The sequence below is a fragment of the Poecilia latipinna genome, unplaced genomic scaffold, assembly GCF_001443285.1.
Source record: "Poecilia latipinna isolate Pla-1442-1.1 unplaced genomic scaffold, P_latipinna-1.0 Scaffold790, whole genome shotgun sequence".
Lineage (NCBI taxonomy): Eukaryota > Metazoa > Chordata > Actinopteri > Cyprinodontiformes > Poeciliidae > Poecilia > Poecilia latipinna.
In genome coordinates, this window is record NW_015113406.1 from 171,736 (window position 1) to 191,828 (window position 20,093).

The 20,093-nt window shown below is 40.1% G+C and overlaps 1 protein-coding gene across 3 annotated transcripts in view; it reads left to right on the forward strand.

Annotated features, from left to right (window-relative positions):
- erbb2 (erb-b2 receptor tyrosine kinase 2) overlaps positions 1–20,093 on the forward strand; it is a 43,767-nt gene that overhangs the window by 16,882 nt on the left and 6,792 nt on the right. For all 3 annotated transcript variants that reach the window (XM_015046733.1, XM_015046734.1, XM_015046735.1), the window contains 18 exons: positions 791–856; positions 1,426–1,541; positions 1,622–1,763; positions 1,845–1,973; positions 2,928–3,069; positions 4,778–4,851; positions 4,927–5,017; positions 14,246–14,448; positions 14,796–14,922; positions 15,117–15,207; positions 16,177–16,331; positions 16,421–16,468; positions 17,168–17,306; positions 17,401–17,523; positions 17,610–17,708; positions 18,762–18,947; positions 19,032–19,187; positions 19,267–19,342. In XM_015046733.1, the coding sequence (XP_014902219.1) occupies positions 791–856; positions 1,426–1,541; positions 1,622–1,763; positions 1,845–1,973; positions 2,928–3,069; positions 4,778–4,851; positions 4,927–5,017; positions 14,246–14,448; positions 14,796–14,922; positions 15,117–15,207; positions 16,177–16,331; positions 16,421–16,468; positions 17,168–17,306; positions 17,401–17,523; positions 17,610–17,708; positions 18,762–18,947; positions 19,032–19,187; positions 19,267–19,342 (2,163 nt within the window). The remainder of the gene's footprint in view (positions 1–790; positions 857–1,425; positions 1,542–1,621; positions 1,764–1,844; positions 1,974–2,927; positions 3,070–4,777; positions 4,852–4,926; positions 5,018–14,245; positions 14,449–14,795; positions 14,923–15,116; positions 15,208–16,176; positions 16,332–16,420; positions 16,469–17,167; positions 17,307–17,400; positions 17,524–17,609; positions 17,709–18,761; positions 18,948–19,031; positions 19,188–19,266; positions 19,343–20,093) is intronic.

Consider the following 20,093-nt stretch of genomic DNA (forward strand, 5'->3'; position numbering starts at 1 on the left):
GGGAGGGGAAGGAAATTTAAAAAGAAAAAAAAAGGGAATTTTTTGCAAAAAAGCCCAAAAATTAAAAAAAAAAAAAAAAATATTTTGGAAAAAAAAAAACTTCCTCAAAAAATTTTGATTTTTTTTTCTTCACCCAAATATAAAAAGTCAGAAATTTGCTAGAAACAAATAGAAATTCTGAGATTAATCAAGATCTCAACATTTTTTGATGAAAACGTTTCTTGGAAAAAAGTTTAATTTTGATGTAAAAATTCCTAGAAATAAAGACCTGTTGATATTATGAGTTTGAAAAGTCAAAATTTGCTAGAAAAACCTCTTTTGTTGAGTCTGTATGCTCCAGTTAATCGATTACTAAATTAGTTGAAAATTATTTCTGCAATCGAATAATCACGAATAATTTGATTAATCGTTTGGCTCTACTGTAATCCGCAACTTGTAAAACCAGTTCACTTTCGTTTTCTGTCTTTGACGTCTTTCTTGGTTCACATGTTAATCCAGCATCTTTTGTAACATTATGTGTTAACCTGCCATCTTCTAGGAGTTTATGACCTTTTTCATTCTTTCACCTAACATTCACTTTATTCTTTTATTGTACTTTTTATCAAACGTCCCGGTGCAGCAGGTTGATGCATTATCCTGTGACTTTCTGTTTTCTTCTGCTACTTAAGTATCGTTTCTCAGTGATTGGCTGAGAAACGTTGCAGAATCTTTTTTTTTTTTTGACTTTTTGTTGAAACTGTGATAATTGTGAGCTCATTTTTCCGCCGTTGCTTGTTTTTCTCCGGTTCAGGTCCAAGCTGTCATCTTACATGTGACGGACACTGCTGGGGGGAAACCGAGCAGGACTGTCAAATACGTGAGTTTCTCTTTTCAGTCTTCACTGTAAAAACTAAAATCTGACCAAGTAGTTTTGGTCTAATTTCTAGAGCAAATATCGTAATAGACTTGAATGAAGACAAAATGACTCATAAGTACATTTTCAGCAAGATACAGCAGCTTGTTTTAAGTCAGTAATCCCTTAACATTAATGAAAAATGCTAGTTTAATGAGCTTATTATTTCTTCCAAAACATGGGAAAGATGTATTGCTACAAGTTAAATAATCTGCCAGTGGAACTCGAACGGGGTTGCTAGGTAACGGGTTTGACTTGCCTGGTGTTGCTAGGTAACGACAGAGTTCCAGTTGTTTGTGAAATAATCTCCCCAGTGGAACCAGAACCTTTTCATCAATTTGAAGGAATTATTGACTTAAAACAAAATCGTACATTTAGCTGAAAAGTTACTTATAAGTTAGTTTTTTTTATGTACTGAAATATTTGGATTAGAAAATGGACCAAAAATGCTTGGTGTTGATGGCGAAGCTGCAACATTTTAACAAATGGGTAATGAAAGTGTTGCTTTTTCCTGATTTTCCCCTTGTTCAAAGTGACCAGAACAAATTGTGCGTCTGGCTGTCAGCGATGCAAAGGTCCTCTTCCTAGCGACTGCTGTCACACGCAGTGTGCGGCCGGGTGCACCGGACCCAGAGACTCGGACTGTTTGGTAAATGACGCCGTCTTCACTTCTTTTGTTTTACTTCTGCAGCCATTTCTTCACGTTTCTCCCCCTCTTCTTCTTCTTAGGCGTGTCGTCACTTCAACGATAGTGGAATGTGCAAAGAGAACTGCCCCCCACCCAACTTCTACGACTCCGTCACCTACCAGAGCAAACCCAACCCCAACAAGAAGTTGAGCTTTGGAGCCACCTGCGTCAAGACGTGTCCCTGTATGAACTGAGATTAGAAATCCAGCTCAAGACATTCAGAGACTCTGGGTTAACCTTTGAACTCTGTCTCTCTCTGTTCAGATAACTACCTGGCTATGGAAGTGGCCTGCACTTTGAACTGTCCCCGATCCAACAAGGAAGTCATCATCAAGCAGCCAGACGGCACTGAAACACAGAAATGCGAAAAGTGTGAAGCTGACTGCGCCAAAGGTGGGACGCTAACGCATTGTTTTGCTAACACTCATTGGTAGAGTGGAAAAAAATAATGTGCTCAAGCAAGATTTACATTTTTATTCAAGTAAAACTAAAAAGCAGCCGTCTAAGAAATTATTCGAGTGAAAAAGTATTTGGCAAACTGCCAAAACACTAAATATTACAGAGTATTTTTGGTGTAATTTCTAGTGCAGATACTTGAAATAAGACAAAACTAACTAATAAGTAACTTTATAGCTAGATATAGAAGCTTGTTTAAAGTAAATAATTCCTTAATATTGATGAAAGTGTAGTTCCACTGGCAGATTCTTTGACTTGTTTCACAAAAAACTGGCATTCCGCTGTTGCCTAGCAACACCAGGCAAACCCAGCCCGTTACCTAGCAACCCAGTTCTAGTTCCACTGGCAGATTGTTTCACTTATAAGAAGCTATAAGTAAAATAGTTTGAGGCTCAATAATGGAGCAGCTACTGAGGTAAAATTGTACAAAAAATATATAAATTTTTTAAAGATTAAAAGAAATCTTTAAAAAATCTTTGGAAATATGTTCCACACAGAATGTTCATTCAGTGGGTAGAAAATCCAGAAATTTTACACAATTAAGAGTAGAAATACTTCATAATACAATTACTCAAAAGTACAAGGAAGTAAAAATGATCCTAAAAGTAAATTTTTTCTCAAGAAAGAAACTCAAGTAAATGTTGCTACCCAACTCTGAGCATTGTGACAAAAGTATGAGAACAAAAATCCTTCCAGCTGGAATAACTTTTCAAACACACTTTGCCTCAACCAAAGTAAAAAAAAAAAAGATAAAAAGTGTCAAAAAGATCAAAAATCTGCTCCAACGTTCTGCCACCGTGTTTACAGACGTTAATCATTGTCGTTTCTGTGAATCTGCTTGTATTTATTAGTTTTTCTGTCTAACTGGGTGACATTGAACTTTTGCCACAGATTGCTACAGCCTGGGCATGGACAACCTGGGCGTCGTGGACAACCACAGCGTTACCGTGGTAACATCTGCCAATGTGGGTCAGTTCACCAAGTGTTCCAAGATCTTTGGAAGCCTGGCTTTCCGTGCCCAGAGCTTCGCAAGGTAGGGGACAAAAACACGACAATGAAATGAAACTGATTTTATCAGTGAGTACCAGAAATGAAAGCAGCTGTGATTGAAGAGAACAAGGAAGTCCCTCACTTGCTTGGAAATGCTTGTTTTCAAGGTTTGGAAAATTTCCGTAAGAAGTCCTTGAAAGTTCTTCATATTCAGTTTTGTAATAAACTGATCTAAACTTTTATTTTTTCACCTTCACTAACAAAAGTTTAGGGTATCTAGTTGCATAAAGGCAAATACATATTGGTAAAAAGTAATAAAGTGTGTTCTGTTTGATTGAATTTGGAAAATGTTATTTACAGTTGCACTTCACTGCAAAAACTCAAAATCCTGCCAAAAATTTTTGGTCCAGTTTCTAGTGCAAATTTCTTAGAACAAACCGAACTTACAAGTAACTTTCAGTGACACATAACAGCTTATTTAAGTCAATAACTACTTAATGTTGATAAAAACATTAAGCAATGTTTTGTTATACAAGTAAAATATAAATTATTTTACTTGTATAACAAAACATTTTCCCCACATTATGAGTGAAATGATCTGCTAATAGAACGAGTACGTTTTAGTCGATATTGAGGAATTATTTTCTGACACCAAGCTCCTATTTCTTGCTGAAAAGTCTCTTGACATTAACTTTCGCCCTATTTCAAGTGCACTAAGTAAATCAAAATTACTCTGCAAGGTTTTGTGTTTTTGCAGTACAACAAAAAATACACATTTTTTCGCTGTTATAAAAGTTACATTTACCTAAATTATTTCTATAATAAAGAACTGAACAAGAACGTTTTTGTAACTTTCTCAAGAAAGTGTGTGCAAGAGAGATATTTCAAAACATAAAATTTGAGTATACATACTTAATGACATAAAATGTTGAATTTAAATTGTATTTTTTAGTTCATTTGTATTGTTTCGATCGCTAAAGTGTGCTGCTGGAAAAGTTTGTAAACTTGCCTTGAAAATGCTTGAAAAGTGCTTGAATTTTACCGTGTGAAAAATGTACAAACCTTGTACACAGGCAGGGAAATAAATGCAAACGTAACGCACTGCAAAAAAAAACAAAATCTTACCAAGTATTTCTGGTCTAGTTTGTAGTAAACTTGAAATAAGACAAAACTAACTTAAAAGTAACCTTTTAGTAAGATACAGGAGCTTGTTTTAAGTGAATAATTCTTTAATATTGATGAGAAAGGGAAATAATCTGCCAGTGGAGCTAGAACAGGGTTGCTAGGTGACGGGTTTGGCTTGCCTGGTGTTGCTAGGCAACGGTAGAGTGCCAGTTCACCGCGAAGTAATCTGCCAGTGGAACTAGGACATTTTCATCTATATTAAGGAAAACAAGCTAATATTTCTTGCTGAAAAGTTACTTGTGAGTTAGTTTTGTTTTATTTCAAGTCTATTTATGCTAGAAACTAGACCAAAATTATTAGGAAAAATTTTGTGTTTTTGCAGTGTAAACATTTAGTAACTAGAAACCTTTTTATTTTGGACATTATATTAGAATAAAAGTGTTTTTTTCCTTCTATTTCTTACATAAACAACTCAGTTGCACATTGCTCTGGACTTTTAACTATAGCATTTATGTTGAAATGTTGCCCTTTCTGTATAACATTTTATATATTTTATATTCTATCCCTGTGAATCTGTTTCTAATAAAGGATATTTCTGTTTTTTTGTCGTCTCTGTCTTCGTTCAGGGACCCTGTGACCAACTCATCCGGGCTGACCTTGGAGCAGCTGAAAAGCTTCAGGAAGCTGGAGGAGATTGCAGGCATGTTTGGCTTTTACCTGCAAAGCTTTTAAAGTTTCTGGACAAGGCCACTCAAAAGTCCTGTTTTGTTTGCAGGTTATTTGTACATCGATGCCTGGCCGGAGGAATGGAGCAACCTTTCAGTGTTTGAGAACCTCAAGGTGATCAGAGGCAGGATGCTCTACATGTAAGTTCACAGCTAGCATCACTAACTGATGACTCAAGTCAAGCAAATTTTCTGTCAACTTTAACAACCAGATCAATCAGTAAATGCTATTTTTGTTATTTCATGAAAAATACATTAAACACACTGAAAAAATACAAGTATTTATTGCGTTGTTTCCAGTGAAAATATGTAAGTACACTTGAAATAAGACAAAAACTTTCAATTAATAGTAACGCATGTTTTCCCATGTTGTAAATGAAATAATCTGCCAGTGTACCCAGTATTTTTTACATCAGTCTAAATTAATTATTGACTTAAAAGAATCTTGCTGAAATGTCTAGTTGAATGTTTTTGTCTTATTTTTTTTTCAGGTGTGCTAAGATATTTGCACTAGAAACTAGACCAAAACTACTTTTTTGTGCGTTTTTGCATTGTAAAGGAAAAGTTTGTTGTTGTTTTTTTTACTTCAAATTTGACCAAGTATTTTTGGTCTAATTGCAAATGCAAATATGTTGGTGCACTTGAAATAAGACGAAAACTAATTTACAAGCAACTTTTCAGCAATATTTGAGATTAAATTTAGATCCAAAAATTTAAACTGTTTAAAGTCTTTCAATTAATCTATGCAGAAAGCATAAATCAAACCAATTTACTCTCGTTCTTAATAAACAAATACAAAAATGTTATGCTTCCTGTTAATCCAAACAGTTATTTCTTTGAGTGAATCCGTTTCCAACGGTCGTATTCATGATGAGGGATGTTTGGGCTGCACTTGGTCTGGTTCCTCACCTGGGACCGTCTGCTTTGGGGGGCATGAAGCCCCAACAGCACAACTCCTAGGATCACTGGGACACTCAAACCCCCCCACCACGATAAGGTGGCAGCCCATGGAGGGGACGTGTGTGTGTGTGTGTGTGTGTGTGTGTGTGTGTGTGTGCGTGCGTGTGTTAAGTAACCTATTAATTATGTAAGAAAGAGAGAAAATGAGAGGGTTGAACAGGAATTGGGAGGAGAGAGAAGGAATGACATGCAGCAGATTCCTGCATTAAATCCAGGTTGACAAACAAAACCTACAACCAACATCCTAAACAGAACATAATTTGCAGTTTTATTGTAAAGCTGGTTAAAATGTAAGCGAATTGGGCATTTCCAGCCCCTTTTCCTTCTCTTTTGTAGCAGCAGACGACTCATAAGCTCAACAACACAAAACCTTTATATTTATTACAAAGTCTTCATCTAAGAATCGATTTCTTCCTGAAATAGAAATGATTTCTGATTAAATTCTCTGTTTTCATACTTTCATGGATTGTTCTTCTTTTTTCCCTTTTCTACAGTTTTTCATGTTAAATTGCACTTTTTTGTTAAGTTTGTTATACTATCTTGAATCCGTTATTCTAAATCATAACATAAAGATCACACAGTAACTTTTATCTTTGATAAAACCTGTTTGTTTCTTATAACAAACAAACCAGATATAACAAGTTTGGGCTTCTTCAGGGTCCGAACTGAAAAGGTCCAAACGTGTTAAATCAGCTTTATGTTTGGTATAAAAACAGGATTTATCAAAGGTAAATGGACTGAACTTATGAAGGGCCTTGCTGGTCATGTTGATCACTCAAAGTGCTTCACACTACAATTGCATTTACACACTGACATGCATGTTGGGGGGCAGTGTGCTGCTCAGTGCCCTACCCCAGGGCAACTCAACATGTGGCTGAGGAAGCTGGAATTGAACTCACAACCTTCTGGTCACAAGAAGACCATCTACCCACAGAGCCACAGCCGCCCTGAAAAATCCTTTTGCTAATCTGTTTTAAAATTGGGACTTAAACAGCATAACGAGCTACAATTCAGTGCAATTCAATACAAAAAGTGAGTAGAAAAGGCAAAACTAAAGGACAAACCATAAAAGCACAAGTACAGTGAAAATAAACAGAAATCATTACTATTAAAGGAAGAAATTTAATTCTTGAATCAATGTGTTGCTACAAACATCGAGCCGTCTGCTGCTAGAACAGCGAAGGGAAAAGGGCTAACGCCCGGTTAGCTTAACAATAACACTGCACATGTCTGGAGTTTCTTAAACTGTCTTGGGGGCAATTTACAGCGACCAACTGACCTGACCGACATGTTTTGGGAGATGTGGGGGGAACCGGAGCACCCGGAGAAAACCCACGCAAACACAGGGAGAACATGCAAACTCCACACAGATCATATCTGTGAAGGCGCAGCGCTAACCGCTGCACCACCGCGCTGCCCACGTTTTTTACAATTGGGTTGGGAAGGGATCTTTTTTCTAGTTTGTCAAAGGGGGGAAACTTTGTCTTTTTAAATTTGATCTTGACGGAGCGTTTCACCGTTCAGAGGCTGCCACCTCCATGGGTTTGGTTCCTGTCCACGGTTCCGCTCTCGCACGTCTTTCTCCTCATTCTCAGGCCTGATCTTCACTCCTTTGTTTACTTTTATTTTTCTTCAATCCCAATGTGTTTCGAATTTTTTTCCAAATAGAAATTTTGGATTTCTTCCTTTTACCCTCCTGGATGGTTCCAGTGCCTGGATCGACCAAATCCTCCAGGATGGTTTCTGCAGCGATTTCAGTCTCTTCCGCAGATTCCGGATCTGAGGAAGAGACTGATAAGGTTTCTCCTGATAGATCCTCCTCTGAGGAAACCTCTTGGCTTACAGCTTTGACCAGGCTGACTGGGCTCTGCGTGTTTTCTTCCTCCTGCCCTTGGAGATCTTCCTTCTCACCTCTCAGAGAGTCTTGCACCAGTAGATCTTGTTTTGCTCTTTCCAACTCGTTCACAAAACTCATCTCCTGATATTTTTTTACTTGTTGTTCCACAGAGGTTACATCGGATTCATACCGGCAGGTTAGCTGTTGGTACAAAGCTTTGACTTTCTCCAGCTCAGCCTGGGCGTCTCTTTCCTTTTCCTTCAGGAGTTGAATCTCTTTTGTCGTGTTTTCAAGGAGGACGGCCTCCGATTTCTGCTGATGAGCTTCTCTCTCCTGAATTAGCTGGAGCTCCAGGTTTTCTACTTTCTGGTGGAGTGCAGCAGAAAATCTACGCTGTAGCTCATGGATCAGCTTCTCGTTCTGTTCTCTCTTTACAAGAGCCGTTTCCTCCTTCTTTGTCTTCTGCTTGTATGTGTCGAGCTGCTGCTGTAATTCCATAACGTCTGTATTATACTTACTTTTTAGCTCATCTTTTGACAGGTGAACTCGATCAAGGTCATCTAGCAGCAGCTTCTCCGTCTTTTGCATTATTGTGATTTCTCTAGACATTTTTTGGAACATCTCCTCCTTCTCAGCTCTCAGTGTGTCGATGAGCTGCAGGTTCTCATTCGCTCTTTTTGAGTTGGCCTCTTTCTCGTGCTCCACCTGCTGTCGATACGTTTCCAAGTCTTGTTTGAGTGCAGAAACTTCGATCCTATGCTTGCAGATGTGTTTATTGTTGGAACGTTTCATCTGATTCAAGTCTTCTTTCAAAAGTTTCTCGCGGTCTTGCAGGAAAGCGATGTTTTTTGACATTTGGTCCTTTTCAGCTCTCAGATTCTCCAGGAGCCGTTGTTGCTCACTAAGCCTCTCTTCATAAAGCTTCGCTTCACAAAGCTTTTGTGTCTCGGCCTCCTGCCTCACCTGAGAAATGTCGGCTTCATACTTGGAGCGCAGCTCCTTGTAGGACGTCTGCAGTCTGTCCAGTTCTTCTTGGAGGTCCTTACTTTTCTCTCTCTCAGCCAGTATTTGAGCTACAAACGATTCCTGGTTGAGGAGTTGGACCATCTTTAACTCCATAAAGCTTTGCTGCAAGTCCTGGACTCCCCTTCTCGTGGAGTGATGGGGCCCCATCACTCCACTCTGGTATCTCGGTGTACGATGAAACATTTTCTCTGAAATTCAATCACTGAAATCGTCGTAAACTACCTGAACGTTCGAAAGAGCTTTGCGAATGTCTGAACGGGTCAGTGATATTGCAAGCAATGAAAAATATGCAGATTTGTGTTTCATACAATTCTGCAGTTGATGACATCACAGACCTCATCGCCTGTGACATCACAGAGTCTTCCTTTGCTGTGACATCATTCCACCAGCAAATATGTCACTCTTTATTCTTGTTTACATTCAAAATGGTCCATGATTCACTTGTTTTTATCCTGTATTTCAGGGGCATCAAACTCATTTCCATTTTGGTCCAGATCAAAAATCTGAATGTTCTTAAAGGGCCAGATCGTATTGAGAAAAACAATTAAATTGTTAAAATATCAATAAATAAATATCAGCATTCAATAAGTGTTTCTTAAATAACATAATATTGAACATCTTTTCACAGCAATCAGTCCATCCAGGATGGTTTTTGTGGTTTTCTGCAATCAACATCACAGATTTTGATGATATGATGTTAAATGTGACCTTTTATTAATCGCTCTATCGCTCATTGACTATAACTTGACATCAAGTAACGCTGAGACAGCAGTCACTTGAACACAGTGGCGCCACTACACATTATTCAGGTGGATGCGAAAACATAAATCGGCCCCCCCATCTTCTTCTCCCCCGAAGGAAGGTTGAAGGAGCGTGGNAAGCTGGTTAAAATGTAAGCGAATTGGGCATTTCCAGCCCCTTTTCCTTCTCTTTTGTAGCAGCAGACGACTCATAAGCTCAACAACACAAAACCTTTATATTTATTACAAAGTCTTCATCTAAGAATCGATTTCTTCCTGAAATAGAAATGATTTCTGATTAAATTCTCTGTTTTCATACTTTCATGGATTGTTCTTCTTTTTTCCCTTTTCTACAGTTTTTCATGTTAAATTGCACTTTTTTGTTAAGTTTGTTATACTATCTTGAATCCGTTATTCTAAATCATAACATAAAGATCACACAGTAACTTTTATCTTTGATAAAACCTGTTTGTTTCTTATAACAAACAAACCAGATATAACAAGTTTGGGCTTCTTCAGGGTCCGAACTGAAAAGGTCCAAACGTGTTAAATCAGCTTTATGTTTGGTATAAAAACAGGATTTATCAAAGGTAAATGGACTGAACTTATGAAGGGCCTTGCTGGTCATGTTGATCACTCAAAGTGCTTCACACTACAATTGCATTTACACACTGACATGCATGTTGGGGGGCAGTGTGCTGCTCAGTGCCCTACCCCAGGGCAACTCAACATGTGGCTGAGGAAGCTGGAATTGAACTCACAACCTTCTGGTCACAAGAAGACCATCTACCCACAGAGCCACAGCCGCCCTGAAAAATCCTTTTGCTAATCTGTTTTAAAATTGGGACTTAAACAGCATAACGAGCTACAATTCAGTGCAATTCAATACAAAAAGTGAGTAGAAAAGGCAAAACTAAAGGACAAACCATAAAAGCACAAGTACAGTGAAAATAAACAGAAATCATTACTATTAAAGGAAGAAATTTAATTCTTGAATCAATGTGTTGCTACAAACATCGAGCCGTCTGCTGCTAGAACAGCGAAGGGAAAAGGGCTAACGCCCGGTTAGCTTAACAATAACACTGCACATGTCTGGAGTTTCTTAAACTGTCTTGGGGGCAATTTACAGCGACCAACTGACCTGACCGACATGTTTTGGGAGCTGTGGGGGGAACCGGAGCACCCGGAGAAAACCCACGCAAACACAGGGAGAACATGCAAACTCCACACAGATCATCTCTGTGAAGGCGCAGCGCTAACTGCTGCACCACCGTGCTGGCCACGTTTTTTTACAATTGGGCTGGGAAGAGATCTTTTTTCTAGTTTGTCAAAGGGGGGAAACTTTGTCTTTTTAAATTTGATCTTGACGGAGCGTTTCACCGTTCAGAGGCTGCCACCTCCATGGGTTTGGTTCCTGTCCACGGTTCCGCTCTCGCACGTCTTTCTCCTCATTCTCAGGCCTGATCTTCACTCCTTTGTTTACTTTTATTTTTCTTCAATCCCAATGTGTTTCGAATTTTTTTCCAAATAGAAATTTTGGATTTCTTCCTTTTACCATCCTGGATGGTTTCAGTGCCTGGATCGACCAAATCCTCCAGGATGGTTTCTGCAGCGATTTCAGTCTCTTCCGCAGATTCCGGATCTGAGGAAGAGACTGATAAGGTTTCTCCTGATAGATCCTCCTCTGAGGAAACCTCTTGGCTTACAGCTTTGACCAGGCTGACTGGGCTCTGCGTGTTTTCTTCCTCCTGCCCTTGGAGATCTTCCTTCTCACCTCTCAGAGAGTCTTGCACCAGTAGATCTTGTTTTGCTCTTTCCAACTCGTTCACAAAACTCATCTCCTGATATTTTTTTACTTGTTGTTCCACAGAGGTTACATCGGATTCATACCGGCAGGTTAGCTGTTGGTACAAAGCTTTGACTTTCTCCAGCTCAGCCACGTCCTCCTCCGATTTCTTCACATGAGCTTCTCTCTCCTGAATTAGCTGGAGCTCCAGGTTTTCTACTTTCTGGTGGAGTGCAGCAGAAAATCTACGCTGTAGCTCATGGATCAGCTTCTCGTTCTGTTCTCTCTTTACAAGAGCCGTTTCCTCCTTCTTTGTCTTCTGCTTGTATGTGTCGAGCTGCTGCTGTAATTCCATAACGTCTGTATTATACTTACTTTTTAGCTCATCTTTTGACAGGTGAACTCGATCAAGGTCATCTAGCAGCAGCTTCTCCATCTTTTGCATTATTGTGATTTCTCTAGACATTTTTTGGAACATCTCCTCCTTCTCAGCTCTCAGTGTGTCGATGAGCTGCAGGTTCTCATTCGCTCTTTTTGAGTTGGCCTCTTTCTCGTCCTTCACCTGCTGTCGATATGTTTTCATGTCTCTTTCCAATCCAGAAACTTGGCTTTCGTACTGGCAGATGAGATTGTTGTACGAAAGTTTGACCTGGTTCATTTCTTCCTTCAACAGTTTCTCGTTGTCTTGCAGTAGAGCGATCTTCTCTGACATGTCCTGAAACATATGGTCCTTCTCGGCTCTCAGATCCTCCAGAAGCCGTCGTTCCTCAATAAGCTTCGCTTCACAAAGTTTTTGTGTCTCGGCCTCCTGCTTCACCTTAGAAACGTCGGCTTCGTACCTGGAGCGCAGCTCCTTGTAGGAAGTCTGCACTGCGTCCAGTTCTTCTTGGAGGGTCTTGCTTTTTTCTCTCTCAGCCTGTATTTCAGCTACAAAGGATTCCTGGCTGAGGAGGTGGGCCACCTTCAATTCCTCAAAATCTTGCTGCAAGTCCTTCTTCTTCTTGCATTTCACATCGTTGTGAACCTTGGAAGCAATGACTGCAGCGTTAAGGACCGCTGGATCACTGAACTTCTCTACTCTCTCAAGTTCCCTCTTGACCTCTTTGTTCTTGTTAATAAAAGTTTCTTTGAGAGCTTTCTGCCTTTTTAACTGGAGTTTGGTCTCTTCCAGTTCTGCCTCCAGGTGGGCCAGTTTCTGGTTGCCTTCAAAACTTCTGGCTCTTTCCATTTCCAGGAGGGATCGCAGTCGTTGGATTTCCCTGTGAAAGGCATTCGGGTCCGCAGGAGGGAACCTGCCTTGGGGGTTTTGCTGGACTCCCCTTCTCGTGGAGTGATGGGGCCCCATCACTCCACTCTGGTATATCGGCGTATGATGAGACATCTTCTCCTAAATACACTAAATCGTTGATCGGTAAACTACCTGAAAAGAGCTTTGCGAATGTCTGAACGGGTCAGTGATATTGCAAGCAATGAAAGATATGCAGATTTGTGTTTCATACAATTCTGCAGTTGATGACATCACAGACCTCATCGCCTGTGACATCACAGAGTCTTCCTTTGCTGTGACATCATTCCACCAGCAAATATGTCACTCTTTATTCTTGTTTACATTCAAAATGGTCCATGATTCACTTGTTTTTATCCTGTATTTCAGGGGCATCAAACTCATTTCCATTTTGGTCCAGATCAAAAATCTGAATGTTCTTAAAGGGCCAGATCGTATTGAGAAAAACAATTAAATTGTTAAAATATCAATAAATAAATATCAGCATTCAATAAGTGTTTCTTAAATAACATAATATTGAACATCTTTTCACAGCAATCAGTCCATCCAGGATGGTTTTTGTGGTTTTCTGCAATCAACATCACAGATTTTGATGATATGATGTTAAATGTGACCTTTTATTAATCGCTCTATCGCTCATTGACTATAACTTGACATCAAGTAACGCTGAGACAGCAGTCACTTGAACACAGTGGCGCCACTACACATTATTCAGGTGGATGCGAAAACATAAATCGGCCCCCCCATCTTCTTCTCCCCCGAAGGAAGGTTGAAGGAGCGTGGAAAACATACGCTTAAATTAACCCACTTTTTTTTTACCCTCATTACAGTCTAAATAATCCAAATTATAGCTGTTAATTTTTAACTGTAACTTTTATAAATGGCGCATCATAACCACAAACCAGTTAAATTTAAATCCGGGTAACTTAATGATTGTTAAGGAACAATCCAGCGTCTCATTACTTTGGTTTTCAACCTGAAGTTGGGCTGTGATATACTGGTCTACCTTTAAAACGGTGGCTGAGGATGTGTTCAAGGACTGCTGCAAAATTGATGAACTCTTCGGATGAATCATCGATGGGCTCGGCGGTGTATTTCTCTAGCAGAGTCTTAACGGAAAACCTGCGTGGGAGAGAAATAAGAAAAAAGTGACCAGGGAAAATGGATTTTCCAACAGGAAACTTAAAACTAAAGGATTTATGGTGGAGTTTGTGAGGATGCAAAGTTCTCTTGTACCTTAGGCCGGCTCTATTCTTGCATTCTCTCAGTTCTGAGTTATAATGTTTAAGATTAACAACTTTGCGTCTTCTTCTATAGTATGTAAAAATGAACCACATCTTAAAGAGAATAAGACTGAATCCATTTTCTAAATTCCTTTTGTTTTTATTCTTGCTGTATCTCTGCTTCTCCTTTTGAATTCTTTGCAACTGGAAACCCAGAAACTGCGACGCTCGGCCATTTTGTGCCTAAATGGTTAAACGGAGACCCAGAAACACTGAATGCACTGAATGCCTGCCTTTTAAAGTCCATCCACTCACAGTGTCTCTTTGTTTGCACGTTTTTCCGTCTGGTAACGGTAATAAATGCTAATTATTAGCCAGCTCTGACGCTTTAACCAGCGGGAAATGCCACAGTCTCTGGGAAGTGTTTTTATCGCAGCAGAATAAGTCAGGTGTGTTATTCGTTAACATACCTGGGTTGAGTAGTTTAGATGTTGATGTGATTTCTGTTTTAGGGGCGTGTTTTCACTGGCCATCCAGAATCTGCACATCCAGTCTCTGGGGCTGCGTTCGCTGCACAGCGTCAGCGGAGGCCTGGTGTTGTTGTACAACAACTCGGAGCTGTGCTACACCGACTCTCTGCCCTGGGCGTCGATCCTCCACCCCACCGAGGGGCCGCAGCGCATCGTCGGCCTCAACCGGGAACCCAGCGTGTGCGGTAGGTCAACGCTCAGACAGGAAACGTAGAAACCAAAATGGCTGGTCTGGAGCTCAACGCCCGGCGCTCACAAGTCATTGCAAAAAGTATTCACACCCCTGTAAGGTTTTAAAACTTTTTGTCCGTGAACTTCAGCGTGTTTTGCTTGGATTTTATACAATAGAGCAACACTATGATGGGGTATTAGGACCATGCTAAAAATAATAAAATTACAAGAGTCATAATCTTATAACTTTATTCCTGTGATAATCCAACTTTATTCTCAAGATTTGCTGATTTGATATTAAGCCAACAGAAATCGCATATTAAAAGGTGTTATGTGCTTCATTTGCTGTTTGTATTTCCAGAGAAGGAGAGGCGTGTTTGCCATCCGCTGTGTGAGGGGGGTTGCTGGGGCCCGGGGCCCGGCCAGTGCGTGTCATGCAAGACGTTCCAGCGAGGCACCGTGTGTGTGGAGCAGTGTGACTATCAGGGGTAAAGGTCGTCCAAACATCACGTCTGCTTTGACACTTTAACATTCAAGTACATTAATGGAAAGGGTTTTAAAAACATGATGATATTACCGTCTCTTTATAACGTAGTTAACTCTGGTTGAGGCATCTAATGACATCATGCAGCTGAAGCCAGACTGTGGTTTGGGATGTAATATTTCATCCGTTCTGTTGCAGAGCTGCTCCTGAATACGTTGATGGGTTTTTGTGCAAAACCTGCCATGATGAGTGTCGACCTCTGAACGCCTCTGCATCCTGCCACGGCCCGGTAAGACGCCATACTGTACAACACCACAACATACCACTGTTTACCAAACACCATGTTTCATAATGTACAGCACACACCATTTACCATACACCATTTACCATACCATAGCATACCGTGGCCTAGGTTACTATACACCATATCATTCCGTACCTTAACATACTGTACTATACCATTTACCATTCCATACCACATATCATGTCATTTAACTACCATTTGGAGTTTTCCTCATAACTTTATAATATTGTGTTTTTGTTACGTAGAGCACCTTGAACTGTTTGCTGCTGAAATATGCTATACAAATAAACTTGATTGATTGATTTACCATATACCGTATAATATACCTTACACCAGGGGTCCCCAAGTCCAGGCCTCAAGAGCTACCATCCATTGTTTTTCAACCGTGGTCCCCAGGGCACACCACCCTGCATGTTTTGGATATCTTCCTGCTTTAGCACACCTGATTTCAGTTGATGACCAATTAGACCAATTAACAGGCTCTTGCTGAACTGCAATTATCTGAATCAGATGCAGGAAAACATGTAAACATTCAGGGCAGTTTGCCTTGGAGACCAGGGTACACTGGCATATACCGTACCATACACCACACCATACCATATAGCATACTGTACCATATAATAACACAAACATCCATGCGTTATACTGTATTGTACCATACTGCAGTTTAACATACTGTTGTATTATTAGGATGCTATGCTATACTATTATTGGACTGAATTTATATTGTGTTTTTCTAGTCCTATTGACCATTAAATGCTCTTTAAACCAAAGCCACATTCACCCAGTGACATTCACAAACGAGCGCACATTTATACACCAATACGCAGATTGATAGGCATCCTTGGCTGGGGGGTAAGGCACTTAGCCTCCGTTGGGAAGTCATGTTTGTGGTCAAGTGAGGTTGTTTTTAAATGAGTTCTCTTTTCACTTTAAACCTTCCTCTGCCTCCAGGGTCCAGACCACTGCACCGAGTGTCTGCACTATCAGGATGAAAAGATTTGTGTGGAACGTTGTCCCAGCGGAGTGAAGGAAGATCAACAAACTGTGTGGAAATACAGCAATGAAACGCGACACTGTCTGCCCTGCAACACTAACTGCACACTGTCGTGAGTGAACACGCACATGCAGACTGAGAAACCCAAGCAAACACACCGAACATGTGACAGTAACTCACACCAAGACCCTCTAATTTCAGCTGCACCATGATGGATGAGAGAGGCTGCCCCATTGACACCAAGACTGGGTAGAATCACGCTTTTGATGCTGCTTTAAGGATGCCTGAAATCCCTGAAAATGCTTGAACTTCAGATATTTTCAAGGAGCGCTGCAAGATTTTTGTGTTTTTTTGCTGTTAGCTAACAGCAGTTAGCTGTCTCTTTATAACAGCAGTTAGCTGTTAGCTAACAACTGTAAAATTAAACGTAGCTAAAATGGATCATGTTAATATTAACAGTTAAAAACGTACACAAAACATAGCAAAATTACTCATGAAGCAATTCATAATATTTTTATTAAAGTTGTCTAAAAATATGTTAAAATATCACATTTGTAAAGAAAACAGAGCTGATCCTAACACATACTTCAGTTACAAACACCAACAGAAAAAAAAATGGGAGGAGCTTTCGGTTACCGGTTACTATGGGAACCACCAACTGCCAAGAGCAGCGTTAACCTATTACACCAATAAATGTCTGGAGAAAAACTTGACTAAACAAAATAAATTCAAAGAATAAATAGACACATTTTAAGTTAAAATAAAACCCTGTTACATATGCAAACTGTATGTAAACTCTGACCAGAAGAGAAAATATTGGTATCATCAGCAAATTATATAAATCTTATACATGTCAATATGAACAGTTTGGGACCTAAAGCCAATCCTTGAGGATCCACAATACATGTCCAAATCAGAACATTTCCTAACCGTCTCCTCTCTGTTTAGTTCGGGCACAACCATCGCTGCTGCAATCGGTGGAGTCGCGCTCTTCATCATCTTGCTGGGTCTGCTGGTCTTTTATCTGAAGAGACAGACAAAAATGAAGAGGAAGGAGACCATGAGGAGGTACCTGCAGGAACAGGAGGTGAGCGCTGGCAGTGATTGGATCACAGTTTGCTTGGGTTTTTGTTTTTATCAGACTGATGTTGTTTAATCTGCGCCTTGTTTCCTCTCTGCAGCTGGTGGAGCCGTTGACGCCGAGCGGTGCGTCTCCGAACCAGGCTCAGATGCGAATCCTGAAAGAGACGGAGCTGAAAAAGCTCAGGCCTCTGGGTGCAGGGGCCTTTGGGACTGTCTATAAGGTATGCACACTAAATGTTTTGTGTTTTTCTTTTTCTGTCTATATTTAAGATAACTTTATTTTTTCCAAAAATAATTGCTGTTTTAGGGGGTGTGGGCTCCAGAAGGAGAACACATAACAATACCGGTGGCCATTAAAGTCTTGAGGGAGAACACCTCACCAAAAGGCAACAAAGACATTCTTGATGTGAGTGAAAAACAGATTGGAGCAAATATGTCAAATTCAACCAATATAGCGTTTTATGAGGTCCTCTACACTCCAGACACCAAATTACATCAATCAGTCCTTCCAGTTTTTTGTAGAAATTCAACCGATTCCCGCATCTTTTGCTTTTATCGCTAATGCATGCTTGCAAAACTTTGGTAAAAATTGTTGGGTTTAGTAGAGCTAGCATCCATCTGCATTGCAAAAAACATAAACTTTTTGTATTTGTGGTTCAGTTTCTAGTGAAAATATCTTAACACACTTGAAATAAGACAAAGCTAACTTACAATTAAGTTGTCAGCAAGAAATACAAGCTTATTTTATGTCAATGATTTCTTAATATTGATGAAAAAGTGCTTGTTCCACTGGAACATGGAAAAATGTTTTGCTACAAATGAAGTAATTATCAGTGGAACTAGAACTGGGTTGCTAGGAGACGGGCTGGGCTTGGCTGGTGTTGCTAGGTAACGGTGCAACTCCAGTTGATTGTGACATAAGTGAAATATTCTGCCAGGTGAACTAGTAGTTTTTCATCAATATTAAGGAATTATTTTCATAAAACAAGCTCCTACTTGTTGCTGAAAAGTTGCTTATACTTTAGTTTTCTTATTTTAAGTTGACTAAGATATTTGCACTAAAATAGATCAAAATACTTGGTAAAATTTGAGTTTTCTGCAGTATTTTTTCTACTGCAATGCTGCTTCAGCCTTACTTGATGTCAAGTTGTTGTCACATGTAACGTAAGCAAAACGTATAGCAAAATTTCTTGCAAATATTTCTAATTTAGCACAACAAATCACAAAAACAATCACAATATCCTGTTGGGACTGATCAATGTAAAAACATGTTCAGTATTTAATATTACGAACTATTTATAGAATGCAGAGACCGCTATTTATTAATATTTTAAGATTATGTTAATTGGTTTACCAATAAAACCGTCCCTTTGGGGTCATCATGATCTTGATGTGACCCAAAATGAAAATGTGTTTCTGGACCAGAGTCCTGCAGCATCTCCTGTCTGTTTGCTCCCAGGAGGCGTTTGTGATGGCGTCAGTCACCAGCCCTTATGTGTGTCGCCTCCTGGGGATTTGCCTGACGTCCGCCGTGCAGCTGGTCACTCAGCTCATGCCGTATGGCTGCCTCCTCGACTACGTCAGGGAGAACAAGGATCGCATCGGTTCCCAGTGCCTCCTCAACTGGTGTGTCCAGATTGCCAAGGTACCTCTCGATAACGACTCTCTGGTTTTTCCGCCTTCGGCTTTTGCTTCGGCTCCAGCTTGATGAATCTGTGTGTTGGCGTAGGGGATGAATTATCTGGAGGACATTCGGTTGGTCCACAGAGATCTGGCCGCCCGCAACGTTCTGGTGAAGAACCCAAACCATGTGAAGATCACTGACTTCGGCCTGGCCCGTCTGCTGGACATAGACGAGACAGAGTATCACGCCGATGGAGGAAAGGTGAGGCTGGACTACGACACCAAACTACAACATCAGAACTTCAGCTTCCATTGCCTGACTGGTGTTTCTGGATTTAAAGGTGCCGATTAAATGGATGGCTTTGGAGTCTATTCTGCACAGAAAGTTCACCCATCAGAGTGACGTCTGGAGCTACGGTCAGTGATACTTGGATGTTTTCACACCTTGGTTCGGTTGGGGACCAAAGATGCAACTTTTATTACATTTTCAGCTGGTGTGTTTCGTTTTTACATTTTGTCAAACGAGCCAAAATAATTGAGAAACTTGTTCCCCTCCTCACCTGTGGGAAACTCCTGAAGGAAATTACATAAAAACTTCCTTTTTTTTACAAAACGTTAACAAAAATGGAGTAGTATTAGATTTTAGTGGTTGTAGGTAAAAAACACAAGCCATTCTTTCCTCTAACACTGTTTTGGTTTAGTTGTATTTGCCCAGAATGCCCTGCACTCTAATCCTCTTCCTGCTTTTGCTGTGGCCTCCGGTCCGCTTGGCGTTCACATTTGAACTGCACTAGAGTTCACTTCAACAGAATTGAGACTGAAGATTTTAGGCGGACCAGAGTTCAATTGTGGATTCACACCTCCGCAAACACACTAGAGTTAGATTAAAGCAGATTAAGCAGGATTGCTGCGAATGCACTCTTAGTTGTAGTTTAGAGTAAAGGCATTTTCACAGCTCATGGTCCAGACTCAGTTTGATTGGGGAAAAAATTTACATTTGTTACATTTTCAGCTGGTGTGGTTCTCTGCATTGTGTCAAACAAAAAAAATATTTGAAACATCTGTTTCCCTCCTCACCTGTGGTGGCGCTGCGCCAAGAACCACTGAAGGAAATGACACAAAAACCTTGAAAGAAGGCAATAGCGTAACTTCCTTCTTCACGAAATAG